This window comes from Poecilia formosa, unplaced genomic scaffold, assembly GCF_000485575.1.
Source record: "Poecilia formosa unplaced genomic scaffold, Poecilia_formosa-5.1.2 Scaffold206, whole genome shotgun sequence".
Lineage (NCBI taxonomy): Eukaryota > Metazoa > Chordata > Actinopteri > Cyprinodontiformes > Poeciliidae > Poecilia > Poecilia formosa.
This window is the reverse complement of record NW_006800145.1, coordinates 1,042,811-1,064,438: the sequence shown is the minus strand read 5'-3', so window position 1 is coordinate 1,064,438 and position 21,628 is coordinate 1,042,811. Positions and strand designations below refer to the sequence as shown.

At 39.5% G+C, this 21,628-nt stretch overlaps 1 protein-coding gene across 4 annotated transcripts in view; it reads right to left on the bottom strand.

Annotated features, from left to right (window-relative positions):
• krt222 (keratin 222) overlaps window positions 1–21,628 on the bottom strand; it is a 34,129-nt gene that overhangs the window by 4,731 nt on the left and 7,770 nt on the right. The window contains exons 2-11 of one of the 4 annotated variants that reach the window (XM_007567298.2): window positions 20,873–21,192; window positions 14,909–15,046; window positions 14,472–14,675; window positions 11,557–11,639; window positions 10,644–10,797; window positions 9,260–9,538; window positions 4,102–4,227; window positions 2,656–2,876; window positions 450–670; window positions 277–379 (exon numbers count right to left, since the gene is read on the bottom strand). In XM_007567298.2, coding sequence (XP_007567360.1) covers window positions 277–379; window positions 450–670; window positions 2,656–2,876; window positions 4,102–4,227; window positions 9,260–9,538; window positions 10,644–10,797; window positions 11,557–11,639; window positions 14,472–14,669 — 1,385 coding nt within the window. In that variant the 5' untranslated portion in view covers window positions 14,670–14,675; window positions 14,909–15,046; window positions 20,873–21,192. Of the gene's footprint in view, window positions 1–276; window positions 380–449; window positions 671–2,655; window positions 2,877–4,101; window positions 4,228–9,259; window positions 9,539–10,643; window positions 10,798–11,556; window positions 11,640–14,471; window positions 14,703–14,748; window positions 14,863–14,908; window positions 15,157–20,872; window positions 21,193–21,628 lie in introns of those variants that run through there. The other 3 variants (XM_016679253.1, XM_016679254.1, XM_016679256.1) reach the window with 3 other exon arrangements.

Genomic DNA, 21,628 nt, shown 5'->3' with positions numbered 1-21,628 from the left:
TGGAGCAGATGTTGCTTGGGTGTGAGGGGAATGATGTGCTAATGTGTGAAGCACGCGAGCGATTAATGACTGGTAGCAAACATGTGATTTGTTTCCTCGAGATAAGGGGAGCGAGACAGTGTTATTTTGAGGGTATTTGTCCGGATGATGTCGAGCAGCCTGTTTCACACAGATACAATTAGTGCTTACTGCTAAAAGAAAAAAACGCCCACATTTCAGCCTGAGGCACAGCTGCTGACAGCAGGTCAATGGGGGAGAGAGAAGATCAATACTTACTCAATGGTGCCGTGACCTTCTGCGCTCTCCCGCACCACGTTGCCCTGAAGAATCTCCTGAGTCTTCACAGTGGACAGTGGCAAGTCTTTATCTTGCTCCGGCTCTACGGAAAGACATCCATGACACACCATAAGTAAGCATGGTTGCGAAAAGGTTCTGTGTGTGTGTCCTACCTGTGAGAATCACCAGGCTTTGCTGTCTGTACAGCTTGCTCTTCTTCAGTCCGTTGTCAGCAGGAAGGAGCGACGGGATATCAGGCAGAGGTTCAGATTTTGGTTCATCCGGAGTGACAGCAGAGTCACTGAAGCTGTTTTCCAGCCCATTTTCTTTCGGCTCCATCACAGGAGACCTCCAGGGCCGCAGGACCAACGGATGGGCACGATGACCAATGTACCTGCAGATACGAGGATTCATGGTAGCCAAAACAGACAAAATGTTCCAATTTTCAGGTCTGCAGGTAGAACTGTTAAGAATTAAGAGTTAAAAAATAATCATTATGCACCAAATTCTGAAATTTTGAAAGGATTTAACATGCTTGCTCTAATATTTATTGAAAGACTGTGACATACGGTAAAATGTAACATCAGTTAAATCTGAAGCAACTTAATGTTCTCCAAAAGAAAAGCAACAACAGCAAAAGGAAGTTGAAATTTGTTATGTTGTTGTCAAACCCTAAACCCTAAACCGAGCAGAGCATAACAGGGAGGTGGGAAAGAAAGAGAAATGCTTCTGAAAATGTTTGACAAGTTAAAATGTGAAAAGTATGGCACGCTCTTTTACTCATGATCTGAGACAAAACTAAGCAGCACCGCCTTTTGCTGCATTTACAGCCGCAAGACTCTAAGAGCTGTGAGCACCCATACAGTCTGTCACTTTTGATTTGCGAAATAATTGCAAAGCTTACAAACGTGCAAATAATGTTCCAGTCTGAACTATTTCAGCTGGAAGATGAAGGTATTCAAATGTTTTCCTTCAGTTAATTAATTTAATCTGATCTCAATAGAAACTGGTGAAGTCAGTTCTTGAGAACAGAAATCGCAGATGTGTCGGATGTTTTCACGAACGTGTCAGAGCAAACGGATACATTCAAAAATTACACATTCATTTTTGTGCGGCTGGGAAGGATTATGACTGGAAGAAGAAAAAGTAAGCATTCAGTCCAATTTCCATCTTTGCAGAATGGTTCACTTATTTTCAAAGGAAAGTTTAATAAGAAGCATATAAGAAAATGGAGGAAAAAGTCCCAAATTCTTCCCAGTTGAACCGCAGATGCGCCCAAAAGATCTCACCGAATTATTCCTGACACATTTGCTGGGTTTTGTTCTCTATCTTAGCCTGTGTGAGGTAATAATGACAGCTTGAACAGCACCACTATACTAATTTCTTTGTATAGAAATTAGTATAGAAATGTAGCGCCTAGTATAGTATAGAAATGTAACGCCTCATGCTTCAATATGAGACTTTTTGGAAAATCATTTGCACCCGTTACACCTGGACTGAGCGTGTAAAATGCTTCAGTGGGAAACTCTTGCTTTTACAAGGACTCGTGTGTGTTTTCTTTGGCGTGAGCCACTCGGGTGCCACCCTTCTCAAACACGAGCAAACAATCAGATGTCCTCTCCATCACCTCTAGCGTCTACTGGCGGCACAAAATTAAATGTTTTTTCCCTCAATGACGTGACAATTACAAAGCTCGGAGAGGTACGGCTGCTGCCAGAGTCCTCTGCACCTTTCATTGTCCAAATTTCTTGAGAAGATAATTAAAGCTCTTGTTGAATATTGTATAATAAAACAAGTTGATGCTAGCAGAAAGACAGGTCATGCGGCTGTCTTGAGTCTTTGATCTTGTTTGATTAAAACTCACTTTAAGGTAATTGATAGGTTTCTGAACCAATCTTGTGATTACCTTATTCGTTGTGTGCAATTTCTGCACTGACTTAGTTTCTATATTATCATATTATCTGAGCACACAGGAGTGTCTGTGTTTCAACCTGCAACCATTACACATTTTCACTCTCAATTCGGATGGATTCTGCATGATCCAAGTCACAAAGAGCTACTTTCGCTAATGCCAACACGCAAAGAGCTCTGTTTGACTTCTTTTGGTGAAAGAAACAATAAAGAAATAATTTTGTTGACTTTGTTAGGAGGAGCCGAACATTAGCTTCCTGCCGTATTCATGTCAACTAAGTGGGTTTAAAGCCTTGTGTTTACATAGAGACTTTGTCATAAAACGAGGTCTATGATTTCCTTTCTCCGTCTACCGTTCCAGGAACTGATTCTCAATTAATGTTCATGCCAGAACCACAAAATTCCCATTGAGGAATTCCTTCCTGGTTCCTGTGAAGTTCCACCACCCTTCCTGCCTCTCGCACTCACCTGCCCTCTTCTCGCTCCAGAAGCCGTCGATAAGTGGTAATCTCACGCTCTAGCCTCATCTTGGTGTTGAGCAGCTGGCTGTGGCGCTGGCGCTGGGTGGCCAAGCCGCTCCTCACCTGCTCCAGCTCGCTCTCCAGCCCGACGATCACCTGGGAGAGGTCGTGCAGCTGGCTTGTGTACAGCTCCTGGGTGTGCTGCAGCGAACACTCCAGGCCTTTCTCCTGGAGGCCGGAAAACAATAAGCTTAATTGATTCTGTGGGAGAAAACACTGCACATCAGCCTGAACACCATGTTAAAACATGGTGATGGCTGCATCATGAGGTTTGTAGTTGCAACATGCTCAGGAAACGTCTGCAAGGCTCTTTATCTAGACTGCCTGTAAGGCCTTCAAGGCCTTCAAGGCCACCACCGAGGTGTTTCCTCATCTACAAACAACACCACAGACAATCTTCTTTGAAAACTTGCAAATGTAATCATCACGTAGATTCGCATCTGGCCTGTATGATGTCTAGTTCGGCTGGTATCAAATTACCAGCAGCTGTTTTGCATTTCACCAACACTGACCTCAAAGCCCCTTTGTTGTGACTCCTGGGAAAAAAAAAATTAAAGTCGAACACACCACTTCCAACTCACAACTTTGTTAGCTCCACAGGGACTCAGTCATCTTTTGCAAAATGAATTAATAAGTTACTTGTTATGTAATTCAGTTAAATACTTTAATAATCTCAAACACATTCCATATTTAAGCTTCTCCAAAGAGTCTTGGTAGATAGTTAGCCCTACATTATTAAGGAAAAATGTGAGAACACAGCAATGCTTGCAGAAGTTCAAGTCATTATTAGATCAGCATCTAATCATTGCCGTCTGTGTTATTAGATTGATATCCAGAATGGTTTAAGATCATGTTTCCATCTATAAGAACAACTGCTGATGTCAAAAATTATCCTCAGTTTAACGAATATTAGCACACGAGCCTGAAGAGAGACAGAAAAAAAAAAAATTAAAATCATCTGACTCGCTTAATATCTTTTTCTTTAAATTTCAGTTTTTGAATCACTTGTGTACAAACAAATGCAGGATGCACATAGCTAAATGTGTAACTTTTGTCTGCCTCATATGCATTAAATTACTCTAGACTACTTTTAATACTATTTTTAGAATAGCCACCTTTTTGTATTTTTTGTAACCTAGATTCATGCAGAAAAAAAATCTGTGGAAAAAAAGAGAGAAAAAGAATAATGTAAAAAAGTTGTATGAGGAAAACAATTAGAAAAGAAAAGTTTTCAAAGTTGATTGACTGGAAAACGCAAAGACAGTTGTATTCTTTGACCTGTCAGAGTGATGTTTGTTTTGTTTTTTTTGTCCAACAAAAGTGACATCTAAAATGTTTCATGTCTTATCAGCGCTCTGGCTGGGTGTGGTGATGAGTGATGAATTTATCTCACCAAGGCATGCAGGGTTTCAATCTCCACCTGCAGGGAGCGCCACTGCTTCCTGGCCTCAGCCAGCTCAGCCCGGGCCTCCTTCAGCGCAGCTCCTCCAAGGCTCACCTGCGCCCATGCTGCCTCTTCCTATATGATGGACGGAGGGTCATATCGTACAGCTGACAAAAACAAATGCAACGTACACACACAGTCTCAGCGCTGAGGTGGTTTTATATGACAATCAGGGTCCAGACTGTACTAAATTCTTGGGGTTAGTGTGACAATGCTTACATTAAAGAGGAAAAGCCTGTTTGTTTTTTGAAGCCACACCTTGTTGGTAAGTGTTTTTTTTTTAACCCCTGCTGGCATTCAGTCAAGGGTTGAAGAGGAGACGGGTGGCAACTTTGGCAGTGTGGATTTCAGGTTTGGGCAAACAGACACCAGAGCAGACACCCAGGCCTGTGTGTGAACACAGCTGCACCGCGCCGACACGCCGTACAGCTGTTAGGCATTTATCAAAAGAGCCTTTAAACCCGTTGGAGCTGCTTGCTCTTATTCAAATACTTTCACAACAACAAAAAACCCCCAGAAACATAAAAGAATCTGAAGTTATGTAAGGCATTTTGTGTTTAATTTCTTCCTCCACCTACGCTTACTACCTGTCTCAACACACAAAACGGTTTTTGAGTCACAGGACAGGCAGGTTTCAGCCAAGTTTTCCCATCATCAGCAGGTAGTTTCTGATAACACCGGATCCCTCGTCAGATGAATCCAGGGAGGGGTTTTATTTTCCGGTTGGTTCAACACGTAAACGATAAGGATCCTTTACTTCAGCAACTCAACTGTTTCTGCAGTGACATTTTTTATGATGACGTAAATGAAAAAAAAAAGAAAAAAAAAGAAATCTAAAACCAGTAATTAGTATCTATCATTATTACAGATGGACTAATTTGTCTTGCTAAAAATGTCACCAAAATGATTTTTGAAGTGCTTATTCCTATACTTCCAGCTCATTGCAGTACCATGCAAGCATATTCACAGCCCATGAACTTCTCACATCTCATTTTATTGGTATGTTAAATGATTAGTCAGCGCAAGAATCTGAAAAGTGTGGTGTGCTGTTTTTCTAACCCCCTTTTACTTTGATTCTCCCAAATAAAACAAAGCACATTATCCAAATAACCTCCCAACTTCTTTAAAAAGCTACCTTTTTAATAAATACTGATTATGATGTATGTAATTTAATCTCATTATAAATGCAGCTGCTCTGTGACGGCCTCAGAGGTTTGTTAGAGATCATTGGTGACCAATCAGCATCATGAAGATAGGGGGGGGGGAACTGGGTAGAAGTTCAAACCAGAGTTAGAATATAAAACAATATCCTGAGTTTTGTATACACCATCTTGTGAAAATATGAAGGAAATGGAAGAACTACACCTCTACCAAGGTCTCCTAAAGAACTGCAAAGATCCTTGGCTCAGATGGTAGAATATGATGACAAAACAACTAATGCAATTATCACAAATTTAGCCCTGATGGCAGAAGAGCGTCATTGTTGAAGAACGCCACAAGAAGTTCCCTCTGCAGTTTGCCACAAGCCATGCTGGGGACAACAAATATATGGATAACGTGAAAGTCTACCATCTAATTGCAGCTAAAGGTGATGTTTAGATTATATGCAAATGCATGCCACACTTGAAAATGCTTAAAATACAGCACCACTTCTTCTGGTTTGCCACATAAATTCCCAGCCAGACGCACTAAATTAGTGGTTGTATTCAAGGTGGATTCATACTTTAGAAATCAGAAAGTGTTTAGCTTTCTGATTCAGAGTAGATAACATATCTATCCCTTTTGTCATCACATTCAGTTGTGAGTTTATGCGTTTTTGTGTGAATAGCAACAGAGAAAGCCATTGCACAGATGCTTGAAAACGTGACACTCGCCTATGAACCAGGCTGCCTTGCTTCACAGCCTCTTAACAAAAGTGTCAAATGTTATTGCGTGAGATGCCTTGTCTGTGAATTTGTTTTGAAACGCGTCTTAGTCGTCCGCATTTCACTGAGCACAAATCAGCAGTTCTTTCTGGCTCATTGCCAATTAGGTGTGGAGAAGTTAAACGTGACAGTCTAGCCAAGTTAGAGGTTGCACACACACACACACAAAAAGGATAGAGAACTTCACTTAAATGCATCTTCTAGAATTTAATCAGAAGTGTATTTAAAAATATTGGACTTTATTACATTCAGCATTCCTTCAGTGAGTACTGAGCTTGGCAAAAAGGCTTTCTCCTTTTCTGGTCCCTCCACCTGGAACAGGCTTCAGCAGGACCTGGAACTCTCCAGACTGGCCACACTTGGGGGAGTTCAAACTTTTAATAAAGGGATTTGAAAATTTGTTGGTAGGCACTTGCATTTGTTATCAGTGAAAATCCTTCTGTTGACAATGCATGGCATTGACTTTCAGACGTGTTAAGATTTTCCTGTATAAATATAGGACACATATAGCAGAGCCAAATAGCTAAAAGTCTTAAACATTTAAAACCTAAATAAATTAGAACCTAATGTCAAATTAAATCATACTTAAAAAAGAATCTTTGAAGTAATATCCCCAACATGGGACATGCACTTATATGGATGATGACTCAGTGTTTTGCATCTGCCCTGTCTGGCAATTTGTCACAGTGATTAGAAAATAAATGGTTATCCAGGCAGAAAGAGACGCTTCTAACAGCTATGCTGAATGGATGTTCAACTTCTCACTGTCATTAAAGAGAAAAATTAAGTAAGAGGTTTGGTACAAACATCCTAATATATCACAGATGGGTTTTGTGAAAGTTCACAGATGAAGATTTCTTTTCACCGGTGTTTCGTGTTGGAAACATCATTTGACATGAGATTATATCTCAATTGGAAACTTGGCTTTAAGATAAGGAACAACCCAATGCTGAGGGAAACAGAACTAACTTCCTGCCAGAGGATAAGTTGCAGAGTCAGCAGAACGACCACCAAGGATACTGCAGGTCGTCATGTTGGACTTTATCATGTTTGGATAGCTGAGTTTGTAGCGTTTAAAATTGTCTTTGGTTTCTTATTTGTAGCTTCACGTTTTGTATTGGTTAGCCTGGACCTCTCTTTTCAGTGTTCTCTTTACTTTCTGTTTTCTCGCTGTGTCTGAGTTTCCCAGCCTTTCTTATTAACTATTTGTATATTTTCTGTAGTACTTATTAGTTTCTGGTTGATGCTCAGTTCCCTTTCTGCTATTTATCCTGCTTAATTCTATTTGTCTATGATTATGTTCTCATCTGCCCCCGATCTGCTCATTAGTGTCAGGGGTCGTAAAACCTACTGATATTAGGACAGATTACAAATGGCTTTTGCTGTAGTTTGAGACAATGACAATTGTTTCCTCTTCCACTTGTCATTTCTCCTTAGTATAAATTCTTCTTTGGTTCTTTGGTCAGTGCTGGTTCATCTGCTCAGTCCTGCTCCACGTAATTCTGCACTTCATCGCATTCCCTCTGTGTAGTTTTCTGTTTTACATGTTCTCTGCTGCAGTGAAACCACTGGTGTCCTGCCTGTCTACTATATTTCAACTTCCTTTCCAGCCAGCATTTCTTATGTATCAGCTTGAAGTGATCTGTAAGGGCCAAACAATATGTTGTTAAACTACCTGCAGATGGAGTTCTTAGACTAATGCTGTCACAGCCACACCACTGTTGTGTAATTTTATCCTTATGACTGAAATGAGAACCAATTATACGGATAAAAGTGAGACGGAGACAAATACTTGCCAATATAAAGTAGAAGCATAAATTATAGTATAAAGTCATTTACGATCCTGGTGACAGACTTGTTTGTGAATCAGAGAATCAGAATCATAATTTTACTGTCATTGTGCAGAAATATGGAAGACATGACAGCCGTGGGAATCAGGGCAACGCTGCTGGCCAGAACATTGCAACATCATTGTAATGCTGCTAGATTTTTACTTTACTTTCATTTTTTATTTTTTGTTGTTGTACTCTTGTCACCACATGTGGCAACTTGACTGAAATCCTTACTGATATAAATTTGTTATAAAAGTATTACTGATTGCACTTTAAAAATTAGGTAACTTTATGTTATTAAAGGTAAAGTTTAAACAGTAATGATTTCTTGGTTAATGTCAAGTTGTCATAGCAAAGATATTTTGAATAATGTCAACTTTGTATTAAAAGTGTCATAATTTACCAAAGGACACTTTATGACAACAGTCATAAATATTCATGAAGGCTTATTCATGTTCATGACAGGTGTTATGTCATGTTTATGAAAGTGTCATGACAGTCTTATTCACCCCCTTCAAATAAAGTGTTAACAAAGATTTTAATTTCATGGGTGATTTGATGTTCCCACTTTATTCTTCCAACTGAATCCTCCTCACTGGATAAATCACCATATAAATGTTTATTTTACGAACTAAAATTCTATATTGTTTATTTTGGTTGTTCTTTTCTTGGCTGCTTATCTTCCACTTTTTTGTCTTACAATCTTTTTAAAATACTTCTTTTTTATATGAGCTTCAATTTTAAGCAAAACTAAAATGAAGTTTTAAAAACTGTGATTTTGATCACACTGTTTTTTTTTTCCCTCAAGATGTCTCAGATTAACAGAAAACAACACAAAACATCCCGGAGAACTGAATTTATAAAATGTGGATTTATCCTATTAAAAAAAAAGGAATTGCATGACCTTTGCTTACAGGATTAGTCGAGTAATCATTCCAGACTCAGCTTTTTCTAGCAATACTGAAAAAAAATATTAGGACAGATTTTTTTGCAGTACTACTATTGCTGTAGTTTGAGACAAATATATTTAATGAAGATCAGAGGTTACTTACCTCACAAGCTAACCACTAATGGACTATGCTTCTTTAAGCAACATTTAATAAGAAAAGTGGGGAAACAAACCATTAAATTTGTTCACAGACCCACAATAAGTAAAGAATAAACACTGATGATACATAGAGAAAGACAGAGAACAGCAGCTTTTAAACTGCAGGCCTTTCATCACAGATATCCCACTATCTTCTTGGGCTGATATTTGTCTTAAGGGTGTGTCATGCTGGATGACAGCCAGAAAACCATGAAGCGAGAGTAAAAAAAAAAATGGGTGAGGACGTGGAAGTGGATGCCTACCTCAGTAACAGCTCCTCGGTGTGTTCTGGAAGCTGCTGCCGCTCCGGATCCAGACTGGCTGGGCCCCACCAAGCCGGCAGCTGCATCCGAGGCTGTTGCCAGGACACGGTGTCTCTCAGCCAGGCCGACAGGTCTGCTCTGGTCGCACTGCGCTCTGATTTGGTCGAAGAGCTGGGTGAGCTCCATCGCTGTGCCATCCTCCTCCTCCCTTCCTGCTGCTGCTGCTGCTAACAGAGCATCGCAGGAGCCGGCCTGCTGCAGCTGCAAAGCCTGGGCTGCCTGGACACAGCCAACCACAGGGAGCCGAAAAGGGAGGGAGGGAGGAGGAAAGGAGATGATGCAAACAGAGTGGAGGGTGGCAAGGAGAAAAAAAAACACAAATATTAAAAATAATATGGGATAATAATAATAATATGTGAAAAAGAGATTGGGTGTATGAGTTGAGTAGGAAGCATATAGAGCATGTAATGCAGAGGTAAAGAACTAATAGAGAAAGTAAAGGAGAGACAGGCAGATCAGAAGATGCTGTGAACTGTTAAACTCAAAGCGACACACACACACACACCCAATAATTATGTTGAGGTTGGAACAGGTCACTCTTAACTCTTGTCATGGTTGTAGGTAATAATTACATGAGGCATCTCAAATGAAAATGCCTTTAATCATTTTAATGCTGCCTAATGAGGGTAGGGTAGGGACCACAAGTATTTTCCAACAGGAGTCGTAATTTTACAATAACATTTGTTACGTTAGTTTTCTACCAGATTAGCAAATGTAAGGTTAAAACTGTTAATGTGCCTCAGTAGCATGCTAACTCTTGCTATTCTCCCTATAATACAGACAGGAATGTTATCATACATTTTCTTTCACATTATTTGATTATGCTATTTGATACACAATATGGGATAAATTACTAATATTTCAAGGTAAAGCCACAATTGAAAAAGACATTCCAATGAGGCTTTTTATTTGTCAAAGTAAATAGTAACTTTTGAAAATAACAATAACATACTTGTCATTAAGTCCACATTTCCGAATTCAGCCTGGATTTGAGTGCACAAAAAACCCAAATGTTTCTGCAACAAATGAGTAGAGAAAGGTGAAGTGAAGTGGCTAACACATCCTGTAGCTGCTCAAGTTCAAGCCAACATAACTACAGAAACCTCAGGCTTAGGTTCTACGTTTGTATGCCTCATCTAGAGGGTGGAAAAGAAAACTTAGAAGCAAATCAAGCTAATCGTTGTGGAGAAAATATGCTGTCTCTCTCACAACTGAGCTGTACCTACGATGATAATGACAGATCTCTCCATTCTTTGTAAGTAAGGAAACAACAATGTACCAAATACTTATTTCCCCAAAGGTATAGCAGAGGGGAAACACAGACCATAAACTCCTGGTCCATCTGCTGCAGCTGTGTCATGGAGCGGTGGCACTCGGCTTGCAGCGCCTTGCTGCTTTCGTCTGCCTCTCGCTTTGCCTCCCGGAGCAGGGACACTTGCTGCTCAAGGCGTCTGGTGGTCCTCTCCTCCGTCTCACACCTAAAACCAGTAAGTGTATGCACATTTAAGTTAAGTTCATGAATGAAATTTATAAAATAAATTACCTTGAAGTAAATTCTAAAAGCTGATGTTAAAGTTTTCCACCGATGGCAACACAGCTGAACTGAGAACAATTTTCATTCATGAAAATGGCAAGACATTAAACAATGATCCTTCAAATGACACAAAAGTTGAAAAGTCTTAAAGGCGTCATTATCAGAATGTAGAGTCTCTCTGAGACGTTCAGCTGGTCAGGAGACACGTGAGGTGGAGCTATAAAAAGAACAAGGAGCTGCATCTGTCCTTCATGGGTTAAAAGCTGACAGCAGAGGGAGTTGGCAGGGAGCTCGGTGTCACTCCGCATCAATACATAAGTGAAAATGCTGAAGCGGCACAAAGCCTTGCCTGGATTTGCATGCTGGCCAGCTCACAGAAGCGGGAACTGACCTCAGTAACAGGCTGGAAATCAGGATGTAAACAAAGAGTAATTCATACATTCCCGTATGGAGTGAGACCATTCCATACGCTGGTAATAATTATCCCATAAAGGCTCCTCATATTTATAAATATTACCATGTGTTTTAAAGAAAACAATCTTTAGCTAGGATCTTTGATATTGAGTCGTTTAGCAGGTTAAATAGATATTTTTTGGTCCGATCTATTACATATCAACTCAAAATCATCTATTTAGTTTTAGTACTGACTGGAAAAAGTGGAGCACCAGAACATTCAGGAAAACAAAAATGAAGCGCAGCTGACCTGGCTTGGATAGCAGCAGCTCTGGACCTCATGTCGTCAGACTGTAATGCCAACTGGGCGTTCTCCATGAGGAGGTCACAAATCTGACAGAAACACATGAATAAAACACAATCAGGTCATGAAAAAAGTAATACCTAAAAGTAAAATAACAATTTAAGATCATGTTGATTTGCACATTGCTTTCCTTCTCAAATCAATCAGAAGTGTGGCAATGATAAATAACTAATCTTAGTTGACATCCATCCATCCATCCATCCATCCATCCATCCATCCATCCATCCATCCATCCATCCATCCATCCATCCATCCATCCATCCATCCATCCATCCACTCCTTTTCATTCCAAATTTGATCAACATTCTGCAAAAGTTTGCAAACCGGAATGTAAAGTTTGCAAACGGTGAGTTTTTTCTTCATCAGTCTTTCTTGCATGGACTTTGCTTGACACAGCTCAAAGCAGAGGAGTCATTTTTAGCAAGAAATAAGACAGTAGGAAACATCTCACACAAAACATATTAGTGTACAGCATGATGTCAGCAGCAGATCAAAGTATTTTAGAAGTATTTGTTGGAGTGTAGAGTCATGAAACGTAGCTCCCCGACCTGTTGAAGTGCTGTCTGCGTTTTATGTGACTGGCATCCATACAGTTCACAAGCACGAAAGGATTTTAATAAAGTAATCACTTATTTCCCTGTATTGCAAAATGTAATATAGGCCTGCTAGGCTGCAAGACAAGAGTCAAACATTAGGAATATTTTAAAATAAAAAAGAGCATTTTCTTTATTTTTAAAAGGAGACTGATGGTTTCATAAAGCACAGATCATTTAAAAAAATTTAATCCCTGTGTGAAGAATATTCAATATAGTTACACTATAAAACTCTGTGTTTAACTATCTTGTGGCATTCCAGCTTGTGCAACACTAAAGTGGCAAAACATTACATTTCCCTTTCTGTTTTTAGGTTCCATAAATCTAAAATTGTTTTTTTTAAAGAATGTCTGTTCAGTGAATTAAAAAACAGTTCAGGTAAATATTTTAGATTTCAAACAAAGGCATATCGACTGTATCACTAAAAACTCCACTTTTATTTGACTGCTGATGGGAAGATGTAAAGCAGATGTCAATTTTACAGTTGTTAGTAAGGGAACAACGCTTACTATTTTTTTTGTTAAAACCTTAAGATAACAGCTGGACCTTACATATGATGCCTCAAAGCACATATGAAAAAAATCAAAAACAATTTTCTTGAAGTGCTGTTTGTATTTATTTTATTCAGTGTTTATATTTAATCCCTTTTCGAAAAAAAACCTCTCAGCGCTCATGTTTGTTTGAGTTTAAATGGATCACTTTGCTACTCTGCTATACTAAAAGGTTTCACAAAACTGTGAGTAATATTTGCTACAATCACACTGTCAACTTTCAGTTGATTGGTTGTGTTCAATAAGTTAAGAAAACACTTTAGCACAAAACAAAAACTCTTATGTGCCAGTGGAAGAATACAAGAGGAAATAGTGCTCTGTATTGTTTGGCTCATACATCAACTGTATTTCACACCCTCATTTCTCTTTAGTTTCTCACACACACAACTCTTGGAGAGAAACACACCCACACTGGAGGAGAGAGAGCCAATGATAGCATGGAATATTCCCAGACTTTACTATAAACATGATGTTCCAGTTATTATAAGGGTATTACTATACCCTCTGAGAGGTGAGGCAGCACTTGTAGGGCGACTACTCATCTCCAAGCGTGTGCCCAAACAAATAAGATAACCAAAATATTAATCCCACGCTGACATAAAAGTACTACAGACAAACCAATAAAGAAACAGCATTCTTGAGACGGCTGGTGTCATGGAAACACGTGCTACACTTTATATTATGGAGAATTTAAACAGAAACAAGGAAGAGATCAAACATCTGTCAAGTGCTTGACGCTTACTGAGAAGTATAAAACAGCAGGTAAAAAGAAAGGAGACTCCATAAACCTCAGTCTTGTGACATTGCAGCACCAATCATACAAGTCAGTTAATGTTCCACAGAACAAGACAGTCCTCAAAGTGAGAAACATTCCCGTAATATTTCTGTTGAGTGACATTAGCCAGGATTTCTGGCTCCAGTCCAGCCAAAATGTCACAGACGAGTATTTGTGATTCTCTGCAGGAAGTTGATTTAATGGGGTTCTATGTCTGACCTGGAGATTGGAGAGTATTGAGCATGCCAAGTTGTATATACTTACAGTTTTTTAAAACAGCAAACAAAGATGCAACAGGAATAAAAAGTCAAGGAAATAGCTAAAATACTGTTAGTACTAAGTATTTAGAAAGTAACACCATTCATTATTCATTGAGTCATCATTTTGTTCAACGAACAAAATGATTACTCATGAAACTCTTAATTGGTTTCAGAGAAAGTATATAAACCTGCTGGCTGTCCCAGTGAATCACATGACTTGAATCCAACTGAAATGGATGTGAGTAGTTTCTCCATAGATGATGCCCTGTTGTCAAAAAGAGGCATTTCTATCTGAGATGGAATAGATAATGACCTAATGTGAGCTGATTTCATTATATGCATTGACTTGTCAAGTTTTTACTGGCAATGAGTGAATTTGATCATGATTTAATATCTCTATTTTTTTTTTAATTAATACGTACTGTATGAAGTAGCAAAATTGTTGTCATTAAGTTATCCGAACCAGAATCTTAACATCCCTGCATGCGAAGCAGTCATTAGATTGAAACAAGACAAAAAGCCGCAGTCACTGGTGCTTAATCTTTCATGCACATTCAATTTAAAACGACGTAATTGGGACAAATCTTAACATTATCACTGAAGAGTCTGAAAAGCAACATCTAATGGAATCATTTCTTCAGTTTTTGTTATTATTTACTAGTCAATGATTTCTAATAATCACCTGTGAACGGAGGTCCCTGACGGTCTGCTCCTGCTTGGACCAATTCTGGCTGCGTGAGGCATTCCTGAAGCTCCACTCGGCTATCTGAGCCTCCAGCTGGTGGTTGGCCTCCTGCAGCCTGTTAACCTGCTCCATGAAACTCTTCAGTCGAGTGTTCAGGTCCCACATGGTGTGGCTGGAGTCCTGCAGCAGGTCCATGGCGTCCTGGGAGAACATTCATCCAAATGTTAACTATCCCAAAAGCAGCGGAAAATTTCCCAGAGTTAAAATGCAGCACCTGTGTCGGCTAAAAGTACTGAGCCTGCACACAACTGGGAGAGCCACATTCACGGTAATATACGGGTTTACAACTTTCACAGCAAACACTCTGCCTCCCACCTGAAACCACATGCTGACAAAAGTGTTTACAAGGTAAATGTTTACCCACTGATACTCACCTGAAGTGACGTGGCACTCTATGAGAGAGTTGTTATGTCCTCCTGGTCACGCCACGCCAATCCAACACATCGACCGTATTCCTCTGCGGAGAGCTGGTTGACTTCCCCACCGTGTCCCTGCTCATCGGCGGCCAAACTCTGACACAGAGAAGAGTGGCGGCTGTTTAGTATCACAGCATATGTGCGTCAATGTGTAGAGTTCAGGATCAGCCAGGACAGGGACGTTTCCTCCCTGCCCCATCTCCCCCGCCTGGCAGAATGTGGGACGAAGGAGAGTCATGGGGTAAGTCCTGGATGCAGCGCTTACCTCACCAGCACTCTGGAGGGCTTTTGTGCTCCCTGATCCAGGATTACTGAGCTGCTTTCAAACAGGCAGCAGCACAAGCTGCAAAGAGAATGTTCAGGGAAACACAGTGACAGGACCGGCATGGATTTTAGTTGTTCCATAATAACAGGTTGAACACACCATAACTAACACAAGTCTGTTCCCCAGAACCTCTGATTTGTCTCACCTCTTGCTTAAGATCTGCAAAGGCCAGCTTGGTAAAATTAGAGCGTCTCTGCCAGACTGTCTGGGTCAAAGACTGCTTCTTTAAATAGTATGATGTGATTCAAACGTTGCTAAAGGAAAGGCCTTTCCATTCAAAGCAGCCATGCTGTGTTTGTTCTTTAAAATTTACATGCATTTCCATATCTTCCTCAAACAGCCAGCAGGCGAAAGTGCCCTGCTAAGCATCATCACAGCCATCGAATAATAAAACCAGAAGATGTTCTGAGGCAGATGTTTGGTCTGACCAGAGGTCTGTTCCACTAAAGCTCTCAGTACGTAAACAAAAGGGGTCAAAGGGCAATATGTAAGAAAGACTGTGAACTTAAATGAATGAATTGCTTTTGTTTGTTGGTTTGGCAAATCTCAAAACAGCGTCATGTAACAACCAGATATAAATGTCAGCTTGATTGATTTATATACAAGAAAATATTTGTATTGTAATGTTACTTATACAACGTTCGTCACTACAAAATAATTAAATTCATGGCATCACGGTGCTAAAATAATATTTGTTTCTTACGTAAATGTTTAGTTTATCTTTGTTATTTTGCTGATCTAACAAGTTGACCTAAGACAAATGTTACGCTTTAAAATTAGTCACTTGTCAGTATTAAAAATATAACTGCTGAAAGTTACATGAATCATTCTTACAGCTTTGTGAATAATCACAGCATGCTTAGGGTGTAGTAGCCTAAAAAGCAACATTGCATCATTAGATTAACAGTCTTTATTGAAATTAAAGTATGAACATGCTTTAAAGCGTCATGTTTAATGACACTGTGGCTTTACTAAAAGAGCATAAGCACCTGAAGTTGTAAAAACACAAAGGTCACTTAAAACCACTGATAATAGAGAGTTTAAGTAATCAGTTAGCCGCAACAAGAGGTTTAAAATTCACCAATCTTTTAATAGCTATTTATCAAAAGGAACATGGTGCTGATTAAAAAGATCAACACACCCTGTATTTCCAAGTGTTGGGTCTTTTGTCTTTTCACAGAAATTAGGTTTGAAATCTCATTTTAGGACATTCACATGATTAAGCTAACAATAAATCTTTTGCTGTTTCGTATATGTTTATGGGAATTTCTGATCATTCTCTCTTGTGAGGCACTGATGTTGTCTTTGGGTATCTTTGCTTATTCCAAAGATATAAGCAAACACTTATACCTTTGGGATATGTTTCTAATTATCCCAAAGGTAAGTAGAGACTTATCTCTGTTCTTACTTATCCCAAAGATGTTCTCAGGTTGAAGTCTGAACTTTGAGTGGGCCATTCACTCCACACTCACTTATCTATGTCTTTAAAGCTCTTCCGCAGCTAAGTTGGAACAGAAGGAGGCACCTTTATGCTGTTTCCAAATGTAAGAAGTAGAACATTCTCCAAATGCAGAAGAGTTACTTTCACAAAGATCGGAGCCCAACTCCTGAAAAACAGGCCCAAAACATAATCTTCCACCGAACTAAATATCTGATACAATGCAATAACCCAATGCAAGTCCCAAAGCCTGACTTATCCATTTGATTGCCAAAGATGTATGATTCTTCAATCCAAAGAACACAATACATTGTACCTGCTGGTAATAGTGAGGCTCAGCCCAAAGAAGCTAGCACCTCCACTTGCAAAAGCCGGCTTTAGGGTTGTGGCAAGCAAATAGTTGGACATACCTGAACGCCAAGCTTGGGTAATGAAAGCCAACTATGTCCCCTGCAACTCAATCTTAAATAAGTTGAAGATACTGGATGGTTGGGCAGACAAGTCATTCAGTACTTAGAAATGTACATTTTAGAAATGTAGCATAATTTGTGTATAGTTTATATGACAAAAGCACATCTTTTGTTAAAAAGATGTTTAATGCATATTTAAGGTGTTATTTAATGACCTAGAGTGGACAGAGTTTTAAGATGTGCCTTCATATCCTTACACAAGAGTATTTTAAAAACACATTTTCTTGTGTTTATGGAGGACTATACTTTTTGCTTCATGAAAACTTACCTAGAAATTGTATTTCATGTCTTATAAAAGAAAGTTTCTAGAATCAACTGAATTAAATCATAAAATATCTACAAAATCAGTTGAACAGCAGAGCATGTGAAAGTTTCAGTTTTCAGTTATTGTGGTACTGAAAAGCTTTCAGTTCATCCCAAGTAAGATTGAGTGTTGTCAAAGAGCAGTGGAGTTTAGAAGACTGCTGTGGCCTTGGTGACGACTGAGGATCTGCATCTTCGCATCCCAGACTGCTGAGTCCTTTGTGATGATGGAGGATCTTCACATCCCAGACGACCATCTTATCTTTCCGGGGGATGAGGATGCAGACTTGCAGGAGGGTGTTGGGTTCCCAGTATGTGAAAGGTCTGACCTCGAGGAGGGGGTGTCGAGAAAAGTCGAGATCATCCCACTTCCCCATGCTGGAGATTTTAGTTTAATAGTAACAATAAATGAAGTTACCTTTAAAATTGATTACACAGGTGACATTAAGACCCAACAGTAGAGTCAGACGGTAATAAAATTAATCTGGTTGTTATTGTGTCCTGGAAACTTTGCTTTAATTCTACTTTTTTCTATTTAATCATAAAAAATCATAGGCAGGGAGAAAGAGAGTCATGAAACAGGAAGAGCAGTTTTCCTGAAGAAAGAGGAAGTGAGTTTCCAGCCTGCATGTGTATAAAAATAGTTCAGACTATTCCTTATTTCAAAGCATTAAAGGTTTAAAGAATAAAATCTAAACATGTTGAGTAATTGGATAAAACCCAGAGTAAAATACTTAAATTAATAATAATAATTTATAATTAAGCCAATAATTAATATTGGTTTAACCAGTGGTTGATATTGGTTTGATTATAAGAATATTTACACTTACTGTCTTATACTTGTGGAAGTACTTACAGGTGAGACAAGTAACTTTAACTTGGTATCAAATAATTAGAATAATGGATTATTCCTGGTTTCTTTTCAGAAATGTCTGTAATAACTCACTTTATGGTTATAATAGGAGTAACTAATAAGTTATGGTTATTATAATATTATGAATGAATGCTAAATTCATTTATAATATTAGGTTATAAAAGGTTAAAATGTAATTTTGACATTGAACTTGAAATGGTGTAAAATGTGTAACTCTAGTTAAAGGTCACTGATGTTGTGTTGGAGGTAGATGGCAGGTGAAAGGTCAGGGGAAAAGAGGAACTGATGGGAGAGCAGAGAGGACCAAGGCCCTATTGTTGAACTTTAACTTTCCTAAGAAAAGGTTGGGCAGGCAACAGATGTAGGAGGACTGTTGAGCAACTCGGGGTGATTAGAACAGACATCATGTCATGTCTCCAAGACGGTGATGGATATGAGATCATCGGTCCAAGCAGTCAGCCAATCAAACAGGCACAGCAACAAAGCTAGCCAATGCAAGCGCACCAAAAGCATGGATAAACCATTTATAAGGTGGGTACAAAAGAGGAATCTTTGGTTGGATCCTTCAGGCAGCTTCAAGCCAAGATCAAGATGGACAAAGAACTCCACAGCTGAAGAAGAGCCGGGGCCACAGAGCCGAAGACTGTTCTGTGCATGGGGACCAACCCGTCCCCCGCAACATGTGGCTTCAAATTGCACTTCTCTCATCAGCTGGGTTCAGACCCCAAAGACAAAGAATTTTTTAGTTCACAGTGTCAACATTAGGGAAAGATAGCCTAGACCAGGGGTCCCCAAACTACGGCCCGCCTCCACATTTGGTCCGACCCCCTGAACAATACCAGAGAGAATTCTGATTTTTTTTCATTTATTGTATTTTCCGGTTTATATGTGGATTTTTCTTCAACCACCAGGGGGCTCTTTAGCAGGAAGTGTGTCCTGTAAATTGTGGGGCGCATTGCTGCCATCTGTTGGACTTTTAGGGAACTGCTTGACTTTTATGTTATTTAATCAGTACGGTTGTTTGCTAGCGGTAGAGCAGATGATGGCACGTATCTGTTATGAACGCCGCATTCCAGGTCGAGTTCTTCGAAGCGATGCCTGTAAGTAGCAGCTTATACTTCAAAACGAGCCTTTATGTTAACATATGAGAAATTAATATGTTAAAGTTACATTCCCTCAAAGGAATATATACTAGTCAGTCCCAGTGACCGTTTCACTCATGGGTTTTGCCCATGTGCTTTCTGGGTAAAAATCAATCGAGAAACACCCCCCCCTCCCCCCGTCAACAATCTCCGGCCCCCCACCAGAGAAGGGAAAAGTTATTTGGCCCTCACAGGAAAAGGTTTGGGGACCACTGGCCTAGACAATTGATTTTACTTATCTGATTATTTCTGCTACTGATTTAAGCTGTACTGACCCTTGCAAAATTGCCTCACTAATAAAATAATTAGCATTAAGAAAATCTAAAAGATGTTGTGGACATTCAATTAATGAGTCATCTTAAAGTTCTTTGATGGTTTTAAAATAGCTATGAAGTTTGATTCTGTAAGGAAAAAGTGGAAAATGTTTTATAGGTTGCTTTTGGCCCAAAACTGAAACAACACCCTTGGGACTCGCCTGAGTCACTAAAACCAACCTGGTTCAATAACAAGTGCAAGTTGTAATAAAGAGAAAGAGTGACCGTTAACAGGTGTGCTCTGTGAAACTAGTTGGTTGCAGGCTCCTCAATCTGGCTAATTCACAGGGTGAGAAAGATGGGACATCTGGATGGAGGTCGTCAGAAACCAGGCTAGTCTTTCTCGACGCCAGCTTAATCAGAGTTTACTTCAGTTCTGGACAGGGTAAATCTCGGCAAATTTAGGAGACTCAATTCACCCGTTAAATGGAGAGCTGGTAGCACATCTCCCTCCTCTCAGAAGGGGAAGTAGAGAGAGAGAAGAGGGGTGTTGCGCAACAACAGTGTAGAAATATAATATTATGGTTGCGTATTTTTCTAAGAAGAAAGAATGGAATGGAAGACAGATTGGAACTGAACTGAAAGTCAGAATTGAACTAAATGGCATCCATACATTTTTTTTAATCTAAATCTGAATAACTTGAACTGAAATAGATTTGAAATAGTCTGAACTGGTCTGCACACATTTTTTTTTATGTGAAACGTATACGCCTGCTTTGACTTCAAAGAGCTGTGTCTGTGAACTTTCAGCTGCTGTATCTATGCATATTTAACTTCTCCACTGAGCAAATAAGAGGCAGGATGTTTGAGTTATGGATGCAAAGAGCTACAACCACTTTACAAATATTGTCTCCGTCTAGACGTTAATTCATTATGCAAATTTTCTCAGGAGAGTTTAAAACCAGTTAGTTAAGGTTATACTTATCAGTTGTCACATAAGAGTAAGAGTTAGTTCAGTGTAATACCGGGCAGACAACCCACAGGGCAGTAATTGTGAAGACTTTACTCGTTGCTAAGTCATAAAAAAACAATCAGGAATCAGGATTGTCTGCTTACTGTCAGCACATTCCCACGCCCTCTCAGCAAGGTGGCTTCTCCTTGTTGGCAAAGATGACAAGAACATTTGCCGCCTAGTCGAAATCCTCGATGACACAAAGGCAGCTCCCCGTCAAGCGTCTGAGACTGGTGATTTCTGCGCCCATCAAGAGGAACAATGTCATAGGTCCTGTTTCTGAAGATAATGTTGCTTCCTTCTGCGACCCAAGAAATGCCTCCTGATGCACAGCATTCGTGTTTGTTAGTAAGTGACGTCCCAAGCTGGTGCTGACTTGTTATTCAAATTTCAGGAGGAGAGGTGGAGGCTGCAGCTGTGGACACTGTGTACAAGAGAGAGAGAGAGAAAAGAAACAAGCCAACCTCAGACTATGGGTTTAACATCAAGTACTTTCATGAATCCGACCTCTAGGTAACTCTGCATTCCTCTGTTCCTGTGAAGGGTGGACTCTTAGTTTCCACTTTCTAAACAAAGAGTCCTTTATTTAAGGAATTTAAAGGACAAACCTAAAATCTTCCTGAATAAAGCCTCAAGCAATCACAAAACAAACTTCATAACATGTTTTTGACCAGACAATATATGATAATGCACACCAATTAAGATCAGGATTGCAGTTTATGTAGCCTAAATCCAAACATATTGAGCAGATTATATTACTAGGAACTCTTAACCGGTCTTTGTTGTAAGAGAGATTGTCAGCTTAAGTTAAATAAGCCTCTCACATTGTCAGGTTTATACAAAGCTGGTATTTATCTAAC